Consider the following 24,035-nt stretch of genomic DNA (forward strand, 5'->3'; position numbering starts at 1 on the left):
CACAATTAAGAAAGTCAGTCCAGAGAAAGGGTGGGTTACACATGTTTAAAAAAGCTCAATTATATCTGCACAAGGTAACAATTTCATTGTGCCACCAAAGAGTCATTAAAACAAAGAAGCACTCAAAACCTTAACTACGTGAGTAAAAAGCCACACTCTCTCTGTAACTGCAGTATTTCAGTCATGGCCAGCGTATTTTCCCTTTCTGTGCACTACTTCAGAGCTCCTTATTCCACTTTCAGGACAACAATGCAAATGCAGCAACTGTGAGTAATCACCAACACTATTCCCGATAGGGGAAACAGCAGTTGACCAGTTGATTACATAGGAAGCTCCTCATTTCCTTTGCAGTTCTCTTCATAATAGTATAAATAATCTAGAAAAAGGTATCATGTCGTACAGGCATAAAGACCAATTCCAGCAACTTTTTGTCAGAAGGAATCTAGTCAGAAATCACCATTAATTTTTCAAACAATAGAGCAGAGAAATATACACCCCAGATAAAAAAAAAGTCTGAGTTACTATTTTATAATTGTTGATCATAACCTCCCAAATATTTTGGGATTGAGCCTCTAATTAGATTAAGTGTTCTGTGCAAGACTACTCACGTTTTATGAAAAATTATTACTTCCAAACAGCAGCAAGGCAGTTCTTTTCCCACTCGTAAACACTGATATATCATTACTTTTTTAAAATTATATAAGGCATTTTGAATTATCATTTGATCCCAGTACAAGGTAATATAAGGATCTGGCTTCAGTTTTAGACATGATGAGGGGTTAAAAGACAAGTACGGGATTGATTCAGTCAATTAAGTGCTCAAAATTTCAAGTAGCCAGAGTCACTTGCTCACTTCTCATATAAGCATCAGAACAAACCTACTCCAACAGATCAGCAACCAAACTAATACTTCCCCATCATTTTGTAGTGCCTTGCTCTTTGTTTCACAAAGGGTTGCCACCAGCTGCTTTAGGAAGAGTGAGGAAGTTTCAGAGGGCAGGTCAGCCAGATCACCAGTTGCAAGACTGGGTGTGAGGGGCTGGGAGGAGACAGGAACAACATAAAGACAACTGAAAAGCTGAATGCTTAATCATCATACAGGCATCCTTCACATTACTACTTTCTTCCTCACCCATCCTATCCACCCCTGGTCTGGAATAATGCTTGTAAAAATAAACAGTGCATTTCTGTATTTACACATTGCTTAGCCTAGGCAGCAACTCCATTCCTAGAACTGAGAGAGCAGATGGTTACAGATCTTACAGAATACAATTCAACAGCTCTTTCAAGAGTTCCTTCACTCAACATTAAGGCTTCATATTATCATAATATAGGCAGTCTCTCCCCACCATTCACTGCTGTGGCTGTCTTAGCTGAGCAGCTTCCATTTATGAAAGGAGACTTCTGGAAGGTTGTTTTTCTTGAGGAACTCCAGATTCTGATCTCTGAACTTCTGGGACAAACCAGTCCCAACATAACGACTTCCCAGAGTGCACAATAAACATTTTTAACCATGTGTTTCGAAGGAAATCCAAGAACAAGCATCTGGACCTGGGGATTATCAGCTAAAGTGGTAGTTTAGCTACTTAAGAATGAGTAGCAGGTTTGCATCAAAACAGACTCGAACATAACATGCAAGAAAGGCCATTTAAAGCGTCTTTAAATTTAATATCAACATAAAAAAATTAATGTCGAGTTTCTGAGATTTTTCTTACTCGGTTTATTTCAGTTTAAAAGTCCTGCTATGTTAATACTGGCCTAAGAACATTTGTGGAATTAACAGATTATGTTACCCAAGTTTCAAAGTAGTAATTTAAATTTTAACTGTAAAAATGTCCCACTGAAGTAACAAATAGTTGTATTAAACATCCTTAGCCAGATGAGATTATAGGTCTACTTTCAAACCAGTATTTCAGCATTTCTTCCATCAAAAATGGCACACTATCAACACAGCCATATTTCCATGCTATTGATATGATCTCCATTGCTAACCAACTATACCAGATGTTTTGAAGTTCTGATACCATGGGAAAAATAGACCTTTCTGTGGTTGAAATTAACGCTTCATATATAAACCTTTTTGTTTCTACACATCACAAATGCAAGATATGTTTAGCAGCCTCCGCTTGCCCCAAGCAATGCGCGTTTTTTAAGACCTTTTTTTTAGGCATCCCACAGAGACCCATATCACAATAGCAGAATTCAAAACACAAAGAATGTGAGGCTCAGTATGAATAATTTAACTAGTCAACACAAATGCAGTATTACAGAGCTACCAACAATCAGGAGTAAAAGCAAATATTCTTCCCAATAAACACATATCAACAAAAACAACCCAGCACAACTCATTCACTGCAAGTGACTGATACAGGCACGTGATCTGGACAAGGAGGAAGCACAAAATGGGAGCAAAACTGTGTGCAATTTACACAACTTAAAATCACTTCTTGTCCTGCAGCATTAGGACCTCATCCTTTCTCCCCTGAGCAATCTATCACGTAACCAAACTACGTTCTGTCCATATATGCCTAAATCAAAGGACACAAAGCAATCCTGAAACATTAAGGTACTTTCAGTCATAAAGGTTGGGTAAGAGACAGAGGTAGAAGAATGCTGTGCTCAACTTCAAGAAGAATCTAAGCATTTCAATATTGAAAGCACTCAAGTACATGCCTAAATGTTTTGCCAGAGGAAGTTCTACTAAGCGAGGTTTGGTGGGGTTTTTTTGCTTTGGTTTTTGTTTGGGGTTTTGAGCAGCTTTTTAATTCAATGGAATTCAACAAGGGCAAATGCAAAGTCCTGACCCTGAAAGGAAAAATGTCTTGCAACAAAACAAGCTCAAGAATTCCTGGCTGGGGAGAAGTTCTGCTGAAGAGGACCTGGGGATCTTGGTGGACAGCAAGCTAACGATGATTCAGATGCAAGCCCTGGCAGCAAAGAACATTAACATCATCCTTGGTTGCATTAACAGGAGGAATATAGGCTTTAGATCACGTAAAACAATTACACTGCTCTACCCATCAGTCTGGTTTTGGGTTGCCAATACAGGAAGGACAGAGACAAGTTGAAGCTTGGCAGAGGGCTACAAGATGATCAGAAGGCTGGAGAACTGTCTTAGGAGGCGAGAGAGAAGGAACTGGGTTTGTTCCCTCTGGAGAAGAGACAGCTTTGAGGAGATCTACAAAGTAGTTCACAGTATCTGCAAAAGACCATCAAGAAGATGCTGCAGCGATCTTCACGACAGGGTACGGTGGGAGGACAAAAGACATTGGACATAAGTTGAAACAAAAGCAGCCTTTAAACTGAATATACAGAAAACTTTTTTCACCATTAGGACAGTCAAGCAGTGAAGGAGGGTGTCCAAAGAGGTTGTGTAGTAACTGGTGCTTAGGGGTTTTCAAGACCTTACAGATAAAGCCTCAGGACTGACCTTGCTTTGAACAGAAGGTTGGACTAGAAACCTCCTGAAGTCTCTTCCAAACCAAAGGATCCTATGATCTTATTTAAATATCTATGGAGGACAGGCTAATTGATTTTCCAAGAGTGCTCTCCTATAGAAAACACCAATTATTACACCAGCCAGGCAGGCAGATATTCTCAGTTTAGACCAGTTAATCTCCAAGCACATGTAATAGAGACTGAGACCAACAGAAGAGCTCCAATACTGAGATGCCCTGACATGTGTCTCGAGAAGGGCTATGACAAAAGAAGGGATGAAAAAGACTAAATAAAATAGTTTAAGTAGCAGCATAACATTTCTCTTTAGGTACAAGTCCAACTGGTAGAGATTACAGACAGTAAAGCCTATATTAGTGGTTCTACTACACATAAGAGACATTAATAAATGCAATGCAATCCATCCCAGATGGAAATGAACTGGAATGGGTACACATACCATGGATCCACCCATAGGATAAATCAGGTTGAAAAGAACATCATGAGTTTCCAATCCAACCTCCTGGTGAAGAAAGGTCATCTCTGAGGTCAGACCAAGCTGTTTTGCAGCTTTATCCAGCCTGATCTTAAAAACCTCCATGGACAGAAACTGCACAACCTCCCTGTGCAACCTGTTCCACTACTTGACAATTCACTGGCATCTGAAAAGCTTTATTTTGCAGAACATATTTGTAGTTAGTGACAGTATAATGTCTTCACTTTTAATACAGATACTGTTAACTGTAAGCCTGAAAACATTTTTTCAAATATTATCAGGTAAATCATTGTATAGTGGCTCTAAAATAAGCTTACTTTATATACCAGAGCAAAATACTAAGACTAGTCTCTCATTTTTCCTTTAAGAATACAGAGTGATATTTTATAACATAAGTTATTTTATAATAGGTTATCAGGAATTTTCAGGATAATTCTTTTAACATAGAATTTCATGCTTCAAGAAAGATTATACAATGAAAAAGCAATGAAAGATCAGAAAATGCAAAAGAAACACAGAAATTTAAGGAAAATACTCAGAAGAAGTGGCTTCCAAAAAAAAAATAAAAAAATTCAATATTCCCCACCCTCCCTATATCCTCTAACTGGTGAGATTTCCATAGGCTGTATATGCTACTTTTGAACACAGTTCAGTTCTAAAGTTCCAAACGAGCGTCTAAGTGGAACAAGGGGAGTGATTCACTACCATCAATACCAATTTGTTGCTATCCTCTAGTTGCTACAGGGTATGTGGGACACAGGAGGGCAGGAGTGGGTGGAAATATTACTAATAATAATAATCACATGCTAACCACAGCAACATAACTTGATTTTGAGAACACCACAAAGTAACAGAACATGTGAAGAAAAACTCAGAAAGCAGGAATGAAAGTGGGGTAGACCAAGACAAAAGAGAGATCAAGAGAGCAATTATCAGAGGGCTGGAGCACCTCTCCTATGACAGGCTGAGAGAGTTGGGGTTGTTCAGCTGGAGAAGTGAAGGCTTTGGGGAGAACTGATAGCAGTCTTCCAGTACCTGAAGGAGGCTAAAGAAAGAGTACCTAAAGAGAGCTGGAGTGGGACTTTTTACAAGAGCATGTAGTGACAGGACAAGGGGGAATGGTTTTAAACTGAGAGTAGGTTTAGATGAGATATTAGGAAGAAATTCTTTACTGTGAGGGTGGTGAGGCACTGCAACAGACTGCCCAGAGACATTGTGGATGCCCCATCCCCGAAGGAGTCCAAGGCCAGGTTGGATGGCGCTCTGAGCAACCTGGTCTAGTGGGAGGTGTCCCTGTCCAAGGCAGGGGGGTTGGAACTAGGTGATCTTTAAGGTCCCTTCCAATTCAAACCATTCTTCAACTCAATTAATGAAGAAACACTGGCCTAGTTACATTAACAGCCAAGTTTCAAGCTTCTCAGTTGTTCATGTCATACAAGTAAACATAGGGGGCAAGAGCGGGCAAAGAGACCTCAACAGTATCTGAGCTTAAGACACTAAGAAAAGTCTCTTTGTTTAGTGTTTGTTCATGAACAAAAGAACCCCACAAGAGGAAATCAAAAGCCCCACATCTGCTAAAACAGTCAGAGGATAAGCCTTCCTCCTGCACTTAAATAAATAAATAGAAAATAAATTAAGTCTTATTCTAAAGAAAAAAAATGAGCTTGTGACTCACCTTATCAGTTTCTAAATTCTAGGCACCCAGTTCAACATAAATCTTTTCTAAATGTCAATTTGCAGTTAAAAGATCTTATCTTCCGAACTTTATTTAGCTAGGACATCAATATGTAGCTAATAAGTTGTATGTAACAACAGAAAAATGTCAGAGACTTATTTTGCACATGTCACTGTGTAGTTATAGCTGTATGACAATGGAGATACTGTTTATATGGTACAGGTCTAGGATCTGCATCATGTGAATTTGTCACAACGCTGGTTCTAGAAAACAACTACACTGAAAATGAAGATTTTTTTTTTTTTCTAATCATTGTCAATAATGTCATGGATTAAAAATTCTGAAGTAAGTATCCACCCTCACTGGGAATACCTGACTAACAATAATTAATTGCAAAACCTACATGATCTTATGTCTGTCAGTAATGAGTTTCTTCCAAATTGTAATCTGGATATCCAGAGCGGTCAAGATGATTTGTCCTCCACAAGCAGCAGGGTCAATCATGTCAATGGACAGTACTTTTTAACATGTGAATCCCTTTGTCACCTTTTAGGAGGAACTTAATATTTAGTAGCTGTCAGGTAATCGCTAACTATCTGAAAGACATGTATGTCCAAGAAAACCACACAGATGAGTCTCTCCATTTCACAACTGTAAAAACATGGTCCTTGTCATCAGAAGTCTAGAAATTCTTAATACAGAATGCTTTGATAGTTGCCCATGTGCCATTTGTATCAGTTTCTTTTCAGATTACTTAATGCAATAATTGAATAATCTTTTCCTTAATACTAAGGGCACTGAAGAACTAGGAGAATGAGCTCCTGTGTTTTTTTACATCACACAGAGCAGAACAGTTGTTTTGACTTTTGATTTGTACCTTTCAAACACATATCCAAGAGACGACACACGTTTCAGCCCCCAAAAGCTACAGTCCAGAACAATTTCTTTAATTAAAATGACATACAACAGAAATTAGGAATAATTAAATTGATCAATTAGTCTGACTTACTGTAGAAGACAGGAATCACATTTTTAGTCATTTGTCTTGAAATCAAACTGCCACACAGTTAAAAAAAAAAAAATTGTGCCTTTGCAACTGACATATGTGACACCACTACACGTCTTGACCAACCATTAACAGTCTTCCCTCCCAAGAAGTTAATTACTAATGATATCACCTCCACAAGGTCCTCAGCCCAAAACTTCAAGCTATATGTCTCAAATTGCTAAAGGTAAACAAACAAACAAACAGAAACAGAACATCTTTTTCCCCAAAGCCAAATTTTTCAGAGGTTCTACTGAACAATAAAGAAGTATAATTTTCTCTATAAGGATATAGGTGCCCATTCTGTATGCTGTTCTGTTTGAACACACCCATACTAATAAAGAAAGATGGACTTATTTGCAACACCAGAGTCAGAAATGGTAATTGCAGTATCCATTCATTTTTAAGCTGTGATCAAGAACTACTGACCTTAGACATGCAACTCCTCCCTGTGCCACAAGCTACCCACTCTTCATCATCAGTCAGGTTTACACAGCCAAGCAATGAAAATTTTCATGCTTTTTTCAAGAAAAAAGTCATCTCCAGGAGCAGATTTTGACAATAATCAAGCCTAGATCAGATGTATTTTTATTAAAGCAAGGCAATTTTTTTTCTGGTTAACTAAAATTTGTTCACTACTTAATATTCAAACCCTATGGAATATATTTCAGCTTTATGAAAAGAATGCTCAAAATGCTTTTTATTCTGAAAATACAATATAAGCCTTTCAATATATCAAAGTAAATTTCATTCTGCAACTTGCAGCATTGAAGTTTTCTATAATTTGCCTCAGATATACAGACAATATATACTTTTTTTTTCATGTAGAATAACAAAGTGACAAGTACTTCCCCTGTCAGGAAAGTAGCTTTGCTCTAAGGAACCCACTCATGAACACGCTCATTTTACCTTCAAATGGTAACATTTGGTTACCAAAGAGCTATGCTTTTAAAAGTGCTACCAGCTCTATTTTAAGGATATCTTTTAGAAGACAACAAATGACTGGTTTTATTATGTAGCACTGGTTAACAAAACTGGTCTCTACAGCTGTGTTAATCGGGAGTTGCCAAAAGAATGTGTTTGCCAGTGTACTGTGCAGGATTTCTTATTTTCAACAAGTTCTGCATTTCTGCCCAGTAGTTACTTTTGCAGCCAGTGACATGGTTTGTATGTTTAGCTAACTCCATTTAAAAAATTCCATCCTTAGATTTATCGTCCCTACTTTGCAAAAAACTACCACAAAAATGAATTGGTTGCTTACTTTCAGGCAGTTTCTTCCTCTGAAATACAGTTCTATCAAATACCCTTAATTTTATCCTTATCAAGGGGCCGTCATTTCAGTGGCACACAGACCAAGGACAAGTTACAATACAAACATTAATGCAGATGATTAACAGGACTATTTCGAGTTTAAACAGGCTCAGATTACAAAAGCATTTAGTAACTTGGTTTGGCTTACTCAGATATTAAAACATAGCTAGTGAAAGCATAAGTGATACTACCATGCAAGATTTCAAGTATACTCTGACTCAAGGTGAAACAATTCGGGCTTTAACTGCTGATATTACTCAAAGAATCTTTGCAGCAAATCAGGATTAGCGTAGCTGAAAAGTGACACCAAAGACAGGTCTATCATTAGTGCGAGAGTGTGTCACAGGAACATGAGAAGATGACCCAAAACAAAAATTCTGTCAGGAAGCAAAGACAGTGGTATGCAGAAGTGGAAAGGAATTTGAAAATCTAAGGAGCCTCTAGCTTCTTTTCCTCTTAATTAACAACCAACAGTATCTCCCAGTGTAGTATATACGCTGACTAATGTTTTGTTTCTCTACTACTGAGGACAGTAAACTTTTCCAGGCTTATTCCTACAAATATATTTTATTTGTATAGAAATAGAAAGAAATGAAACAAAGAACAAACCCCAAACAAACAAAAACACATGCACATTTCATATACTCATAGTCAACACCATATTATGTATGCTGTGTATTTTTCATTACTGTCCACAATGAGAATCCTTAGGATTAGGTACTTCGAGTAACTCATTCAAGAAGATTATTTTTTTTAATTATTATTGCAAAGCACTTGGGGATTTTGAATTTCTTTGTATTCAGTATTCACTTCAAAAATGTTAATAAAACATATATACTTGTCTTAATTGACAGCTTACAAGCTTCCTAGCAGTCTGAATACCAGAAAGTGATAAAAGGAAATCACTGGGGAAAAAGTTGAGGCTATTCAGCTGGGAGAAGAGAAGGTTGCATGGAGACCTCATAGCAACCTTCCAGTATCTGAAGAGGACCTACAGAGAAGCCAGAGAGGGACTCTTCATTGGGAACTGTAGTGACAGGACAAGAAGTAATGGGTACAAATTGAAAGAGGGGTAATTTAGGTCAAATATTAGGAAGAAACTTTTTACTGTGACGGTGTTGAGACACTGGCACAGGTTGAGCAGGGAGGCTGTGAATGCCCCAACCCTGGCAGTGTTCAAGGCCAGGTTGGATAAGGCCTTGAGCAACGTGGTCTAGCAGGCGGTGTCCCTCCCATGGAGAAGGGGGGTTGGAACTAGGTGATCTTAAAGGTCCCTTCCAATCCCTTAACATTCTGTGATTCTAAATTTGGAACTTAAGTTACCTATTTACTGAAATGAGGCAGTCTCATGTACCTTTGATATTACGTATTTCTGAAACAAAAAATAAAACCAAAGAAAAAATTATTCAAGTTTTCTATGAAGATATGAAAGCTACTTCCCATCATACGCAGCTACCAAAGATGGAAAAATTACATTCTTTGCTATCCCATACAATTCATCTTAAAATTTAAACTGGGGGTGGTGTGAGGGTGCTGGTATATGACATCCAAAGTGTGATTAAGTCCCTCCCCACCATATTTTATAAGGTGAAATCTCAAATTAGCATGACCCAGCAAAGAGTAAACTGCATACATGTATTTAAAGCTCTTTCTGGCTCTGTAGTAACTTAATTTACAATGCAGTTTTCAAACGCATTACTTCATGTATCTACATCACTGTTTTCCCATCCCACTGTCCTGGAGACATTATAACAAGTGAGAATTCTAGATGTCTTTTATACAAACACAAGACAGTTTAAAAAGAGGATACAACTACACACAAGTGCAAGTTAAGTACGATCTAAATAATGTCATCTTAAGAATCACAGAATGGTTTGTGCTGGAAGGGACCTTAAAGATCATCTAGTCCCAACCCCTAATTTTGTTTAATAACCTGCAAAAGCACTATAAACAAACAAATAAACAAACAAAAATCAAGTACTATAACTCAGTTCCAAACACAGTTGATTGACCATTGCCCACTTTCAAGAATTGAGATGCAAAATTGCTCATTACATAAAAAAAATTATCATAAATGTTCTACCTACTAAACTGGTTTAGAAGGATAGTCAATGTAAGGAAAAACTCAGACTACCACATTATTTTGTACTGGCATATATAAACAGAAAAGCTCAGTAATTACTGAAGAACGTCCACTTGCATATAGCAAGTAAGCAGCTTTTCCCAACACATGCAGTAAGCTTTAGAAAAACTTAAACTTGTCTTTTTTTCATCTGACCTAGATTTCACATATGTAAATACGGAAAGAAATTTCTGAAATAAACTAAGCATCAATTAAAATGTTGTCAACTTCAATGTCATTTAAGTCTGATGGACACTGAGAGAAGGGAATAAGGTAGAGGAAGGGCTGACCAAAGTTTCTGAAAGCCACAGTAAAAAACAACACACAAATTTAACTGCTACCATTCAGTACTTGTGGTTGCTGTACAAGTCACTGTCATCAATACCACAGAGTTGGAAGACAATCAAAGATCGGCAATTCTGTGTGGCAGAAGACAGAACCCCACGATGGCAATCAGACTGCAGTAATGCAAGAAAGAGGGTCAACACTACCTACTTGCTTTCTTTCGGAAGTGCTGAGAGGTGGGTGAAGAAGTGGCTGTCAAAAGAGTACCTGTGTACATTTGAAAGTATTCATCCTCTCACAGATGCTGAGATGGAAAAGGCTTTAGACTACTTAGGCATCTATCAGCCACGCCAAAGAACAGTGCTCTTCAACGTTTCACTTCATAAATTAAGAATATAAAGGTATCAGAAATGACGGTATCTCATTCTGCTTGTCGACTTCTACTACTACTGATAATCCCATGGTATTGAAGACAGTTGACACCAGGAAACAGGCATGTGTATCAAGGATCAGATTGTCCTGGACATTTTGCACCATAAAGAAACACCGTTCATCCTCAGGATTTGGATAAATTTAGCTCCACCTGCTGAGTACCATCCTTTGAGGTGGTTAGGAAGGAATTTTTCCTCTTTATGCAAGATTTCCTTCTCAGCAGCTAAGGAATGCAGTGCAAGGTTAATCCAAAAAACCCAGTCTCTACCTGGCAGGTACCCAGAAGAGATGATACAAGCTGAAAGCTGATTAGAAGAAGAAATCTCCTCAAAAATAAGGAAAAAGTATCTATGGTTATAATAGTATAGCAAGCAAGAAAGCACTGCCTTAGAAGAAAACCCCATGGCCACAGCCATCGTCAGCACAGGGACTAAGTGGTTATAAACAGGTCCAACTGCAAGAGTATCCACTCCAAACTCCAAAGTCCACATGGCAGGTGTAGAGGACTGGCTGGCTGATTTATAACCTCATAGGAAGCTTCTGAAAAAGCCAGATAATCATAAAGCTGCTCCCAGGGTCTTTCTGAAGCAAATGTAGCAGGATGAACATATTTGAAGACTTCTGTAATTGGCATTTTCCCCCTAAAGTAGAAGACTGAAATGTTGGTTTAAGGTTGTGGATGTGAGATTTTTTTTGGGGGGTGGGGCAGGGAGTGCAGGAGAAAAGGTTTAAACACAGGTAGGTTTACTGAGGGAGCTAGATCAGTGCACTTATAATTATATACACGGATATTTATGAGCATCCATACACACACGGATGTTCAAAAACCTGGAGAAAAATGTGAAACATTGAAGGTAAGACAGACACTTAAGGTAAGTGCTGAGTTTCACTAGGTTTTTACAAACCACCAGTATCAGAATGTTGTACAATAGTTTTGCTTCAGCACATGACTGTCTCACATTGGTACAATGGTACCAACTACTGTGCTGCCACTTGACACCACCCAAGATGAATGACTACTTTGAGAAGGTGAAATCTTCAAATTTGGCTAATCTCTCACAAATTTGATGCACTGATTTTCTCACTTCAAGCTTAATCTTAATGCAGGTGAGAAAGCAAAGCATGAAACAAAAGTATTGTGCAGCTGTAGTAAACCACAAACAATTTAATTTCAACAGTAAGAATTAGTAATTCCTTCAGAACTACTAATACTCAAGATACTGAGCAAGTATCAGAATGTTAAGATATTTTGGTGATTACTGCTTCAGAAAACTCTGCTAGAGTTTTGACCACTATAAAATTCAAATACTGTAAGGTCATGTCAGATCCTACCTTACAGGCCAACTTTAGTCAAAAGCTACATAAAGACAGGCAGAAATCAGAAGGTAATAGAAAATTAGATTTTTTTACTGTAAAGGCTCTAGGAGAGAGACAATTCCTCTCTTCTTTGACCTTTTTGTCTCCCATTAAATGTTTTCAACACCTGAGAGAGACTTCAAATGCACCTCAAGTATTGATAACTTCCCAGAATTGTAATAATTTAATCACTTTGGGACGGTTGGGTCTTCAGACACTGGTAGATGGCTTCAGTGGATACACCAGCAGTCAGTGCATAAAATTACCTCATTTTTCTCCTTTTTTTTTAGATATATCAATCTATCTGAAAACAGTTCAGTTTGCTACAGGCATAATAACTTATTGAAATAGTCCTTGTTGTGCTATGGCAACAACTAAAACTCATGTAATACTAGACACAGTTTCAGTATTGCTGGAGACTTTATCGAAAGTATTACGATACATCTCCTACACAAAACAAAGAAGGGCCTTGTTAGAGCATTTCACTGATTTTCAAAGAAGGAAACAGTTGTTTGGCCTTTTATTTTTTTAAAAGGCTTCAACAAAGCTGAAGGATTAGATCGCAAAAGGCAGTAATCTTAAGTAATTTCACTTTTGAGTTTCTTCACTATACAGCATAGACATAATAGGCAAATCCATCAAAACCAATCAACAGGATTGAGCAATGTTTTCATTAGTAAACACTGTCTTTCCATCACAATTCTGAGAGTATTTTCCTTCTCCAGATAGGAAAACAAACTAGCTCAGTCTTTCAATAGCCAGAATACATACATGTGAGTGTTAAAGAACTCTTAAAACCTCCATTCTGCCTACACTGAAAACAAGTAATAATCATGTTCAGTAAGACTATCACTTTAAGTGGAAACAACTCACATGTTTCCTAATAATGCACCCAGCATCCTACAAGAAATATGCAATGCTTGCATATGATCCGAATGTAGTAAATATTATCAAACTATACATGAAAGGTGAATACAAACCAGATTTCAAATAAAACAAGTGATATTATAAAGACCATTTAAACAATGCAAAGCTTTCTAAAACACAACCTGGTACAATTTGGTTTGTTTCCAGGCAGACATTTTCCCGTCCAGGAGGACACTACATCACAGAGAGCATTGTCCTGATATTTTTTAAATTAACAACATGGCATAGCTGTTTTTTACTAAAATTGAAAACAACAACAAAATGTTTAAAGGGCCCTTTTCAATTTCAAGCTGATGTATTGCTCAAAGTAGAGCACCTTCTGGGAGGTCAGCAGGAAGGAGAACTTTTCTTGTTTTACTCACTGGGGAGGATTTCTTTGTTCTTTGCACTCTTGCCCAACCCTAGGTTATCCAACAGCCACTAATCTCCATTAAGAAGCAGAATTCTGATCTTCCATTGGGTTTTGTGAGCAATACAATATACACGTAAAAGTGCAACACTTTTGTGTATCTTGTGTATCTTGCCTGTAAGAAAATACAGGTGTGCGGACTGACAAGACAACTCCACCAACAAAGAGAAAGCTCTACTGAACACATCGTGGGGTGCTTGAAAAATCTAGGTACTGAAACGTTAGCTCATAGATACTGCTGTAAGCAACATACTTTGTTGGCCAAGTAAATACTGTTGCCAGACAACTCATTCTTTCACTTTTTCACACTATAGAGGTGTTCTCACTACACAGTAGAACCAGATATTTAGGCTATGCCCTGGAACACAGTTCACCAAGGGGAAGTCTTAAAACAGTTCATCAAGGACCTATAATCTAGTACTGAGTAGTGAGTTGTTGTGAGAGCTTTCACATTCCTGAGTTCTAGTTACAACAATGTACAAATTATCAAAGTAGCAATAAAACTAGTGAACAAATAAAACGAAAAACCCCACGCTGAAGCCATTGTTTCAGTTTGCCATCATTCTATAAAAACTAGTACTGTATTGCACCAAACCTATTGCAAAATATTTACCCAAAATTGACCTGGCATTAGGAGTCATAGTCAAACAGATACTCAATTTCCAGTTCCACCACAAATGAGCAGGTTTTCTAACGTCCTTACATATGAATCGCTACAGAGATATATGTAGTGAATCACTATAGCGATTCAAATGTATTTTATACTCTTGGAATACATGAGTAAATTTAGAAGCCCATTTATAATTATTTTTAAGATACACCAAGAACCATTTAATAAAAGCTTAATACTTCCAAGGTTGACAATGTGTGATTTCTGCTCTTCACTGGAAGAGGTGACATGAAGAAACTTACCGAAGTGTACGCAGTTTCATCAGTACAATCATAAACTCCATTAACAAACTCTTCTATGTACGTGATAAAATTCAAAGACAGATTACAAATATGTATTGGAGTTTAATTTACATTTCCTAGTATTCCATTTGCACTTAAAACTAACACTGATCTTCTAGACAACAACTCTAGCCCTATGACTTTTTCCCATTCTTTCAGGATTCAGACTCTACTCATTACTTTTGGAAATATCTTTAATCTACACAAAAATTGTCCAAGACAGACCAGGGCAATAAAGAGCCCTCTTCTGCTCAGTGTGAAGAGAAATTAAGAAAGCAATATCTAGACAGAGGGCATCTTCACAGGAGACAAGAATGAAGGCAGAATCAGAGGAATGGCTCCTTGGTAAGAATATCTATGGTAAAAGACGATCTGAAGAGGAGCTGAGCAAAGGGTCTAACTAACAGATGAGCACACAAGGGAAAAAAGCAGCTCTAGAAAATGTAATTAAATATAACATATAATAACAATCAGTTGATAACCTTGAGGCTAATGCTTGTAACAGAAGTCAATGACCATAATCCTGAAGCATTACACAAAACAGTTTTACCAAGTTACACATACCTAACACGAGGAAACATAAAAGCCACCTAGAATAAGAACATATGAGCAAAATAAGCAAATGCTAAAAAATACAAGCAACAAACATTGGACTTCACGTCAAAGCAGATTTTTTTAGTCCTACTAGAGAACCAAACCAGACAGTAATGAAAGGCAGAACTGCAATTTGATAACTGAGGGCAACCAATCACACGGAATATCTGCTAAATTAGACTTCTCTTAAGTTTATCATAACATTTAGTTTATTACTTCGCACCGTGATTTTAAATTCCACCTTCATCAGAACCACTGGTCAAAACAAGAAGTTTTTCTTTATGCACACTCTGAATTTTGCATAGCTATATTTATAACAAAGCAACCGCTCAAACAGATATTAACACAAAGATGAATTCAGAGCAGTTTCTTATGATCTACATCCTTACCACAAAACCCAGTTCATTTCAACTTTTAACACCTTCTAGCTAAGTTTTAGTTTTTGTTACCCCCTTTAGATGACAAAAAAATTTAGAGATAAGGACAAAATTTCATGAACTATAAAGCTAGGTTTTCCTCAAAAATCATAAAAGTGTGTTCCATTCACATTGTTTTAACCTCTTTGAAAGAGAAATAGTTTTGCAGAAAAAAACACAAACAAAGCAAATCCCTAACATGTCCAGAGGACTAGAGGGGTTTTTTTCAACTGAAAAGTAATGCTTGCCAATGGAATTTTAGTCAGGGAACAGACTCGCACATCCAGAGGGAATTCTTAAAGCCAATATGTCGGAATTGTATGGACCTAATTAGCCACTAACTTAAGAAATAACTTACATAAGGAATATTAAAAGCATGGCATAAAACTTCTTCCTAGAATTATTTTCATGACATTATGTTGTCCGTAGACTGTGATCAACATCTTAATTCAAACTTATAATTATTACTATCTAGAGAGCAGTTAGATTTCATTTGTGAAGTCCAACTACTCACTTTTACTCAATTAAGGGAAAAGTGGTCTGCAAATAGTCCTTTTGATGCAAATGAGAAGACCTGCCTTCCTGACTTCTTTTCTCCAACCATTTCAATGCAGAACTAGAGGTCAACATACTTGGTAAGCTGCAATTTTTAAGCCCAAACCTCTAGCTAATGCTCCAGTGCTTTTATCTCTGCTTAAACTGCGTCTTTTTATTGGTAACAATTACTGAAAAATATTCTATTCACTAAAAAGCACAGGCACCAGTCCTCAGGATTCCAACCACCTTTCCAGACTGATTGAACATTAAACACTTGTTGCAAAGAGAATTTATTTTCCATATCATAGGTTTAGCAAACTTAAAAGGACAGTATTTTCAGATATATTATCAGGCTTCTTGAGGTCTATAAAACATGAAGAGTTGCACTTGCTAAAACTACTGAAAGCTGTAGAATGCAATGTGTGGAGAAGGCACAAGCATTTCTACCATTAAGATGACATTTTCTTACCTCCAGACTTGCACTTCCACTACTAGTATCACCCATAACACAATAGGTTCCCAATCTTAAAACACAAGTCTTCTTACAAAAGTCTCAGAGACAGATTTTTAAACACTTATGGGTTATCAACCATGCAGATAAGAATCTGCAGGGGGTTAAAACCTAAAAATTCTCATTTCTTATTGCTTTAACTAGATTTAAATAACAAGCTTGCATAACTACCATGAAAAGTCTATAAGCTTATGTCATATCAGTCTTCCTTGTAACACTTAATGAACCGGAATCAGATCTGAACCCAAAAAGACAAAAATTGCATCAACCCGAAAATATCCTGCCATCCAGTGTACTGTACAACATTTTCTGTGAATAGATTGCTTATTTGTATTTAAAGCCAAAGAAAAACATTTAAAACATGCTGATGACCAAACATATGTAACACCAGAATGCATAGGTCAATATAACAAAAAACCCCAACAACAACAAAAAACCTAACACACCAAACAAAAAAACTTCACCCTTGTTCTGAAGGGTTATGTCTAACACTCTGTTGCTGAGCCTACGCAAGTTTTCTCAGACAAAAAAAAAATCAAATAGCCATAAAGACCTCTCAAACTCCTTCTTTTTTTTAATGGCCATTTAAAATTTAAACTCTACCAGGAGTTATTTTTAATGCAAGGCATGTTATTTCTCTAAGCTTTTTACCTAGACCTTTCTACTTTTGCTAATACATAGGTATATTAAATCAGTTTAGAACAGCATTCTCCATCAGGAAACAAAACTACAATGGATCAATGTTTCTGACAACAATCCCCCAGTTCTTGGGCAATTGTTCTAAAAAAACCGCACTTGTTCTAAAAAGTGTTTGTCTCAAAAAAATTAAGAGCAATTCACATTTATTAACCCAAAAACCATGTTTAGGAAAAACACAGCACTCCTTTTCCTCTCACATACAGTTATCATAACACACGTTAAAGATGAAACCTTATTTTGCCATTAAGACCAACAATAATTATAAATAGTTCAGGTATGGCATGTTAAGCCAACAAGTCTGAAATACCTTCAGGGGAATTTCAGGGAACTACTATTGTATTCTATCCAACAGTGATAAATGCACTAGTTACAGAACTTCTTCATTCCTTGCTCTCCCCCAAAACATCCATATGCAGTTATTTTATATAATCAATCACTTCAGTTAAAGGAGAAAATAAAAAAATGTTAAACTGTATAAATGCAAATCATTTCTTTTCTACAAGTTTCTGAACAACTCTATGCAGTTGTTACAAAAGCATGAATTCAAACTTACTCCTGTTTGAAAACTTTGGGTGCTATAATCTCCCAAGACTTAAATCAAGATAAAAAGGTCAATTTATCTCCTACTGGAAAAGGTCTAAGTCATTTTACTGTATTTCTATCCTTGACACAAAAAAAAAAAAAGGAAAAAACAAGCCAAATATCAAAAGCATCCAAAAAATTGGTAATACTTGGAACAAAGGCAAGGGGAAACAATTAAAGAAAAGGCTTAACATACTGCTCCATTCTGAATATGACTATTAATTTATCTACAAACAAAATCATGATTGACCCCACATTTACCCAGAAACTTTTGTATTTTTTTCAGACTTGTCAAATTAAGTAGCTGCCTCACCAGTTAAAATAGACACAGTAAAGCTTAATCAAGTTTAAATCATGACCAGTATTACAGACATCTTTAGCAAAGGTCTGTACCTTGCAGCACTCCTGACAACATTAGAGTTTAAACTGCTGCTAGAACTTTAAAAACAGAGTTTTGGTTTTGTTCATTTATAAGCTTCTCAAGCCACAGAGCTTCTCTCAGCTACTTTCTGAATAAAAAATAATTTTAAAAACCCTTTCGGAATCAAAATAATGCAAATTAACAGATTTCTCAGAACAGCAACAACTGTTAGAGAAAGTAAGCACTTAACAAAGTTAAAATTACCACTTTGTGTGTAACTATGAGTCCACAAATGGCTTCAGTGAAAGCATAAATGAAGATATGAAATCCTCACTCCCAAGAAGTCTTCAGTCTTCCTCACATGGGATACAGAGGAACACTAAACCCTGAGCATGCAACAAAGTTTTAATCCCTGTTTTGCTGAGGAAGAGCAGCACTGAATGACTTAGTTAACTGCTAATGTCACAAAACAAGTTAAGAGACAGTAACAGAACTCACTATGCCCTATCCAAGGCATTTGCTTTTCAAGGTCTTATAGGCAACACACCTTAGGAAATAATTTGTTTCTAACTCTCAAAAGACTCAAGTAAACAAGTAGATCTCTAATACCTTAGGACTAGTCTACCCAATAAAATACTAACAGGAATTCAAATGGATTCATTTCATGAACCACTTCCCTGAAAAAAACCCCATACATTGAAACTACTTCCAAAATACTACTGTACCTTCAAAACAAAGTCACATTTTACACTCTGCAGTGAAGTGATGAGGACACAATGGATTTGGAGCAACTGTGTCTCACCGAAGAAGGTCTGTCTCACCTTTCAAACTAATACCAAAGTACATCAGTTGGTCACACGCAAGTACTGCATGTGCACACGAACTGTCACTGCTTAAGCAGTCAGAACTCTTATCAATTTACATTAGATTTCACTTTTCCTTTTCTTTACCAAAAATATAAATCTCCCTGAATCTCTGCTATTAAGGAAGTGATTACCACCTCTGGAAAACCCTACTCTCTATATATAGGAAAGTTACAAGTCACTTAAATCAGACTGTTTTCACTGAAGAAATTCCTGGAGAATCACTACAAGGCATCAAGTCTACTGATAAGCACAGCCAGCAGCTCCTGGATGACAGTCTGCAGCATGGGCACGTGCCAGCTGCAAAGTTAACCCATCAGGCCAACGACCATGTCTGGACAGTTTAAAATTATTCACTTTGACCCAGCTCAGGCACATACAACCAAAAATCCTATCCAGGTTACTGCATCTGCACAGATGCCACGCTTGCTGCAGTCCCTACAATAAGCAAGATGTGCCTTATGGCCAAGCTGAGCCTGGAAAAACAGGGAAAACAACAGAGGATTGTCAGTTTTCAAGCAGTCTAGTAAAAGGGCTTTCATTTAAGCTGATAAATAGTACACATGTGAATCACATCATCATCTGGGTTGAAAATATGGCCAAATTTGGGTCAGCTCAGGGAAAAAGTGAAAATAAATGTGAACATTTGTAAGTGTAATTATCTGGAAAGAAAATATACTTTACCTATAAACTGTTAACCGCTGCCAGTTTGATGTAAATGCACCTGCAGCCTTATCAAACACTTTCAAAACTAGAAAGCTAAAAAGCTCATGCATTCAAGGAGATATGCATGCACTTAATTTTTTACTGTCAACAGTTCAACTGAAATGTCACCACCGATAGTGGTAAGTAGGCTCCTATACAGGTTCAGAGACTTAACTGCAGAAGTGTAGAGCAAATGCAAGTAAAATTATTTTTTCTTTTCAGAATAACTATAATGAAGCTCATAATTTTTGTGCAAAGCCTAGTTAACTATGACAAACATGCACAGCTGACCTAAAAAACTGTAAGATTTGTTAAACTACTTACTAACAAAACTACAGCAGCACGGTCTGCCACAAACAAAGAAAACAGGCTGGAGTTAGAATGTACTGGGAATGGACCAACCCATGAATAGGATAAAAAGCTCAGCCACAGGCAGTTAGCAGTCAACCTGCAGTTACAGAAAGGTTGTGCTATGTTCTCAAACACAGTCATGAAGGCTCCTTCACACCAGCTTCAGCCCACTTTTTTGAATGAGCGACTGTCAGCCAACAGTGATGCTGATAAAACCTTGCACACAAGGAACTCTAATTATGATAAATATTGCAAGACGTAGGAAATAATCACAGGAAACCCTCATCTTGGTGTTCAAGAAACAGTCTGCAATGAGCAGAACTGAAAACACACAAAGCAATTCTTTTAAAGCTACTGGAGTTAATATTTTTAAAACTGCTTTCAAGACCTTTTCATGGCTCTGCTAACAGTCAGCACCTGGGTGTAGAAACAGGAGCAAGCTCCAAGAACGAGCCAACGTGATTTCTCAAAGGCTTCTGTTAATAAACAACCAGGACCAGGGCCAGGCCAAGAGCAAGTGTGAATTTCCTCCTTTTCCCCAGGAACACTCACATGATCAGCCTCCACCCTCTGAGCAGGGAGCCCGCTGTCACACACAAACAGGGCTGCAACCTGCCTCCCCAGCCCTCCCCCCCCGCCGCTTTCAAACCAGACGCACAGCACGAACCAGCCAAAGGGAACATGACAAGGGGCAGCGGGAGGGTGTGGTTTGACTATTACTTTTTTTTTTTTCAGAAGGAAAAAAACTCAGCCTCTCTCAGCCATCAGAAACACCCATTTCATTAGGAAGAAATTACCCGCTGTGTTTTTCCAGTACAACATGTGAACTCAGGACTACGAACCTGCTCCTGGTATTTACTTTAGGCGGCGGGCTGGCAGCCTGCAGGCTCAGAGAGCCAAAGCGCTCCGTCCGTCACGCCCTGGGAAAGCCACCCCGGGGATTGCACCAGCGGCCCGGAGAGCCGCCGGACTACGGCAGGTTGCTTTGTAAGAGGCGCCTTCTGCACGGAGCCGAATATTTAAAGAAACAAACAAGCCAGCCAACAAAAAAAGCGCCCAGCGCCGGGGTTCTCAGTCCTCCTCCTCCATCAGCCGCCTGTAGGCTCTGTTAAAGTCACAGACAGACACAAAAAAAAGCCCACGAAGGTACCTGGTTTCGGGCTGGTCAGGGGGTCTACTCCCATATTTTCGCCCTTGCCCGCCCCCTTTCGCCACCTCCAGCTCCCGGCGGGTTTCTCGCCTGCCCCGGAGCCGCCCGTCCCGCAGGGTCGGGCCGGCATGTGCCTGCGGGAGGAGGGGAGGGCTCCGGCCCTGCGCTCCCTTCCTCTACTCGTCCTCTGCAACCTGCCTTCACCCGGGCAGGGCGAGGGGCCCAACTCTCGCTCCCCGCCGAGGAGCGGAGCCCCTTCCCTGGCCGTGCCCGAGGGGCGGCGGGGGGGCCCGGCTGCCCGCGGGGCGCGGCCTGGCCCGAACGCGGTGTCTCACCGGGCCGGCCGGGCGGGGGGGCCCCGGCGGGGTCGCCTACCTCTGTGGGGTCGCTGATCTCGAACAGGTCCAGCCGGTTCGCGTTCCAGTGGTTGATGATGTCGGCGAGTTTGCGCCGCTCCTCCTCCCGGCTGCCGCCGCCGCCGCCCGACATCCTCGCTGAGCCCGCCGCCGCCGGGGAGCCGAGCCGGGGCCGGGGCCGGGCCCTCTCCGCCGGGCCCCGGACGGAGCGGGGGTCCCTCGGTCCCGGCCGGGCACGGGAGGGGCCGGCTCTCCTCGCGGCCGCTGCCGGCACGGGCGCCGCGGAAACGCCCCGGTATCGCTATCACACCGCCGACAGCGATCGGCCCCGGCGGACAGCGAAGAACGAGAGAAAGAGAAGGGGGAAGGGCGGGCAGGGGGCGGGGATGAGGAGGAAGGATGCCTCGAGTCGGCAGCGGCCGCTGTGTCTCCCGGCTCGGCAGCGCCTGTGGCCGCTCGCCTGCCCTGAGCCGAGCGAAGCCGCCGCTGCCGCCGCCTTTCTCCGCCCCGGTATTGCCCTCCCTTCGCTCGCTCGCTCCCTCACACACCGGCCGTGCGCGCCCCCGCCCGGCCGCCTGCCCTCCTCCTCCTCCCCCAGCCGGGGCGTGTGCGCGCCTGCGCGCGCTCCCGATGGCCGTCACCTCCCGCCGGCGGCGGCCGCGCGCCTCCGGAGGGCGCCCCCGGTGTCCCGCCCTCCCGTCCTGCTCCCCCCCTTCCGCCGGCGCGGGGAGGCGGCCGGGCCCGGGGGTGGCCGGGGCAGGGCGCGGCCAGGTGCGGCGGTAGCCCCCGCACGGCGGCCGGGGACACGTGGCGGTGTTGGCGTGGCGGGGGCAGCGCGGCGGGGAGCGGGATGCGGGACGCCGGCAGGAGGCCCCTCGGGAGCGGCGGCGGGAGCCCCGGCTGCGGCCGCGCGGGGCCCGGGGCCGGGCGCTGGCACCAACAAAGGGCCGCTGCGGCCGCGGGAACAAAGACCCCGCGGGCGGATCCCGGCGCGGCCCCGCCGTGGCCTCCCCGCGCTAAGGCGGGCGGGCGGGCGGCAATGTCGCCGCTTCCCAGCCCTCCCTGCCGGCGGGCAGAGGTCAGGGTGCACGCCCGGGGGGGGCTCCGGGTCAAGGCCGGCCGCTCGCTCCGCGGCCCCAGCCCGCCAGGTCGCCGCGGTGTCTCCCGGCACTGCCACAGGAGCGACGCTCCGCTGCTGCCCCGGGCGCTGCCGCGTTCGATCATGTCTGTGGAGTGCTTTGGGAGCGCCGCGTGCAATGAATTGTCTGAAAAGGCTGTATTGACAGAAATGTCCACAGTTCGAGATGAACCTGAAGTTAAACCATCAGATACGTTTTAATGGATTTTGGATACGTAGTTTGTCTGTGGTTTCTTACAAAACGTGTCAGTTGGCTGTAAGAGGTATTGCCCATTGTGTAGACGCTGGAATCCAGTCTAGCTCTGGGGGTTTGGCTTTGTTTTTCAACCCGCTGAAGTAAGTAATGCATCCCAATACTTCAGCGGTCGTATTTGTTGTGCATTGGGCATCCTCTGAAACTTTGTTCTTGGACAAAACTATCTGAACTCGGTTGTCCAAGTGCGTATCTTTTTTGGTTTCTTCAGGTGGTTAAAGAGGAGAAATACTGTTTCCTTTTAGTGTACCTGGCAAAATATTTGAGGTTCCTCTTTGCAGAGGGAGTTCACAGGAGTGGGTTTTTCTGATGAAGTTTTGATTTGACTGGCTTATGGGAAGAAGGAGATTCCTCAGAGGCCTTGTCTACATTAAGCAATTAAATTATTGTTTTTATCCAGCAGTGTTGCTCCTGTATAACTACCTACCAGCAGTTCTGGTTTTACAGGTGAAGGTCAGTTACACTTTTGCCCTACATATGTAACTGTGCCATATTCAGGCTCTACAGTTCTAAGGATGGAGGGGATCCTATTTTTTGGATCCCAAACTTTGGGAGGTGTTGAAAGCCCTTCTGAGAGGCTTTGAAGAACTTGGAGGTGGGAGACACAAAACCTCAAGTTCTTGTAATACTATCATACTAAACCTATACTATATTCCTTTTAGAAGTGTAGATAAAAGGAAAGAAACAAACATAACTCTTTTACATTAAAAGGTGGGGGGAAATATGCTGATTTTTTTCCGTATTTAGAAAATGTGTTACCAGATAGCTTTGGATGTTCTGCAGTGCCTGCCAAAACCATGTAAAATCTGTGATGTGATAGTCCACAACCCAGGCACATAGCTGCGTGCCCTGTCACAGATGACATTTGTGGAGTGGTGTTGATTTGGATGCTTGGCTGTGTCTGGATACTGGTGAAATGGGAGTTTTCAATTCACAGGGTGAGAAAGAGTGAATGGATTACTTCAGGATTAGAAAGAAGACTTTTAGGTACAGGGTGTGCATAGATCACCATTTTGCTGTTACAAGCTCCATAGATAAAATTGGTTTTCCTGGGGAAAAGAGGTGCTTGCTCTGA

At 40.6% G+C, this 24,035-nt stretch overlaps 1 protein-coding gene across 22 annotated transcripts in view; it reads right to left on the minus strand.

Annotated features, from left to right (window-relative positions):
- AFDN (afadin, adherens junction formation factor) overlaps positions 1-22,084 on the minus strand; it is a 123,921-nt gene extending 101,837 nt beyond the window's left edge. For 8 of the 22 annotated variants that reach the window (XR_003534772.1, XM_027686328.1, XM_027686297.1 and 5 more), the window contains exon 1: positions 21,589-22,084. Coding sequence is in view for 21 of the 22 variants with exons in the window: in XM_027686328.1 (XP_027542129.1) it covers positions 21,589-21,702 (114 nt within the window). In the remaining variant the exon portion in view is untranslated. The remainder of the gene's footprint in view (positions 1-21,588) is intronic. The other 14 variants (XM_027686451.1, XM_027686345.1, XM_027686390.1 and 11 more) reach the window with 3 other exon arrangements.
- Between the last annotated feature and the right edge of the window lie 1,951 nt (positions 22,085-24,035).

Source organism: Neopelma chrysocephalum, unplaced genomic scaffold (assembly GCF_003984885.1).
Source record: "Neopelma chrysocephalum unplaced genomic scaffold, ASM398488v2 Primary Assembly neopelma1_23, whole genome shotgun sequence".
Classification (NCBI taxonomy): Eukaryota; Metazoa; Chordata; class Aves; order Passeriformes; family Pipridae; genus Neopelma; species Neopelma chrysocephalum.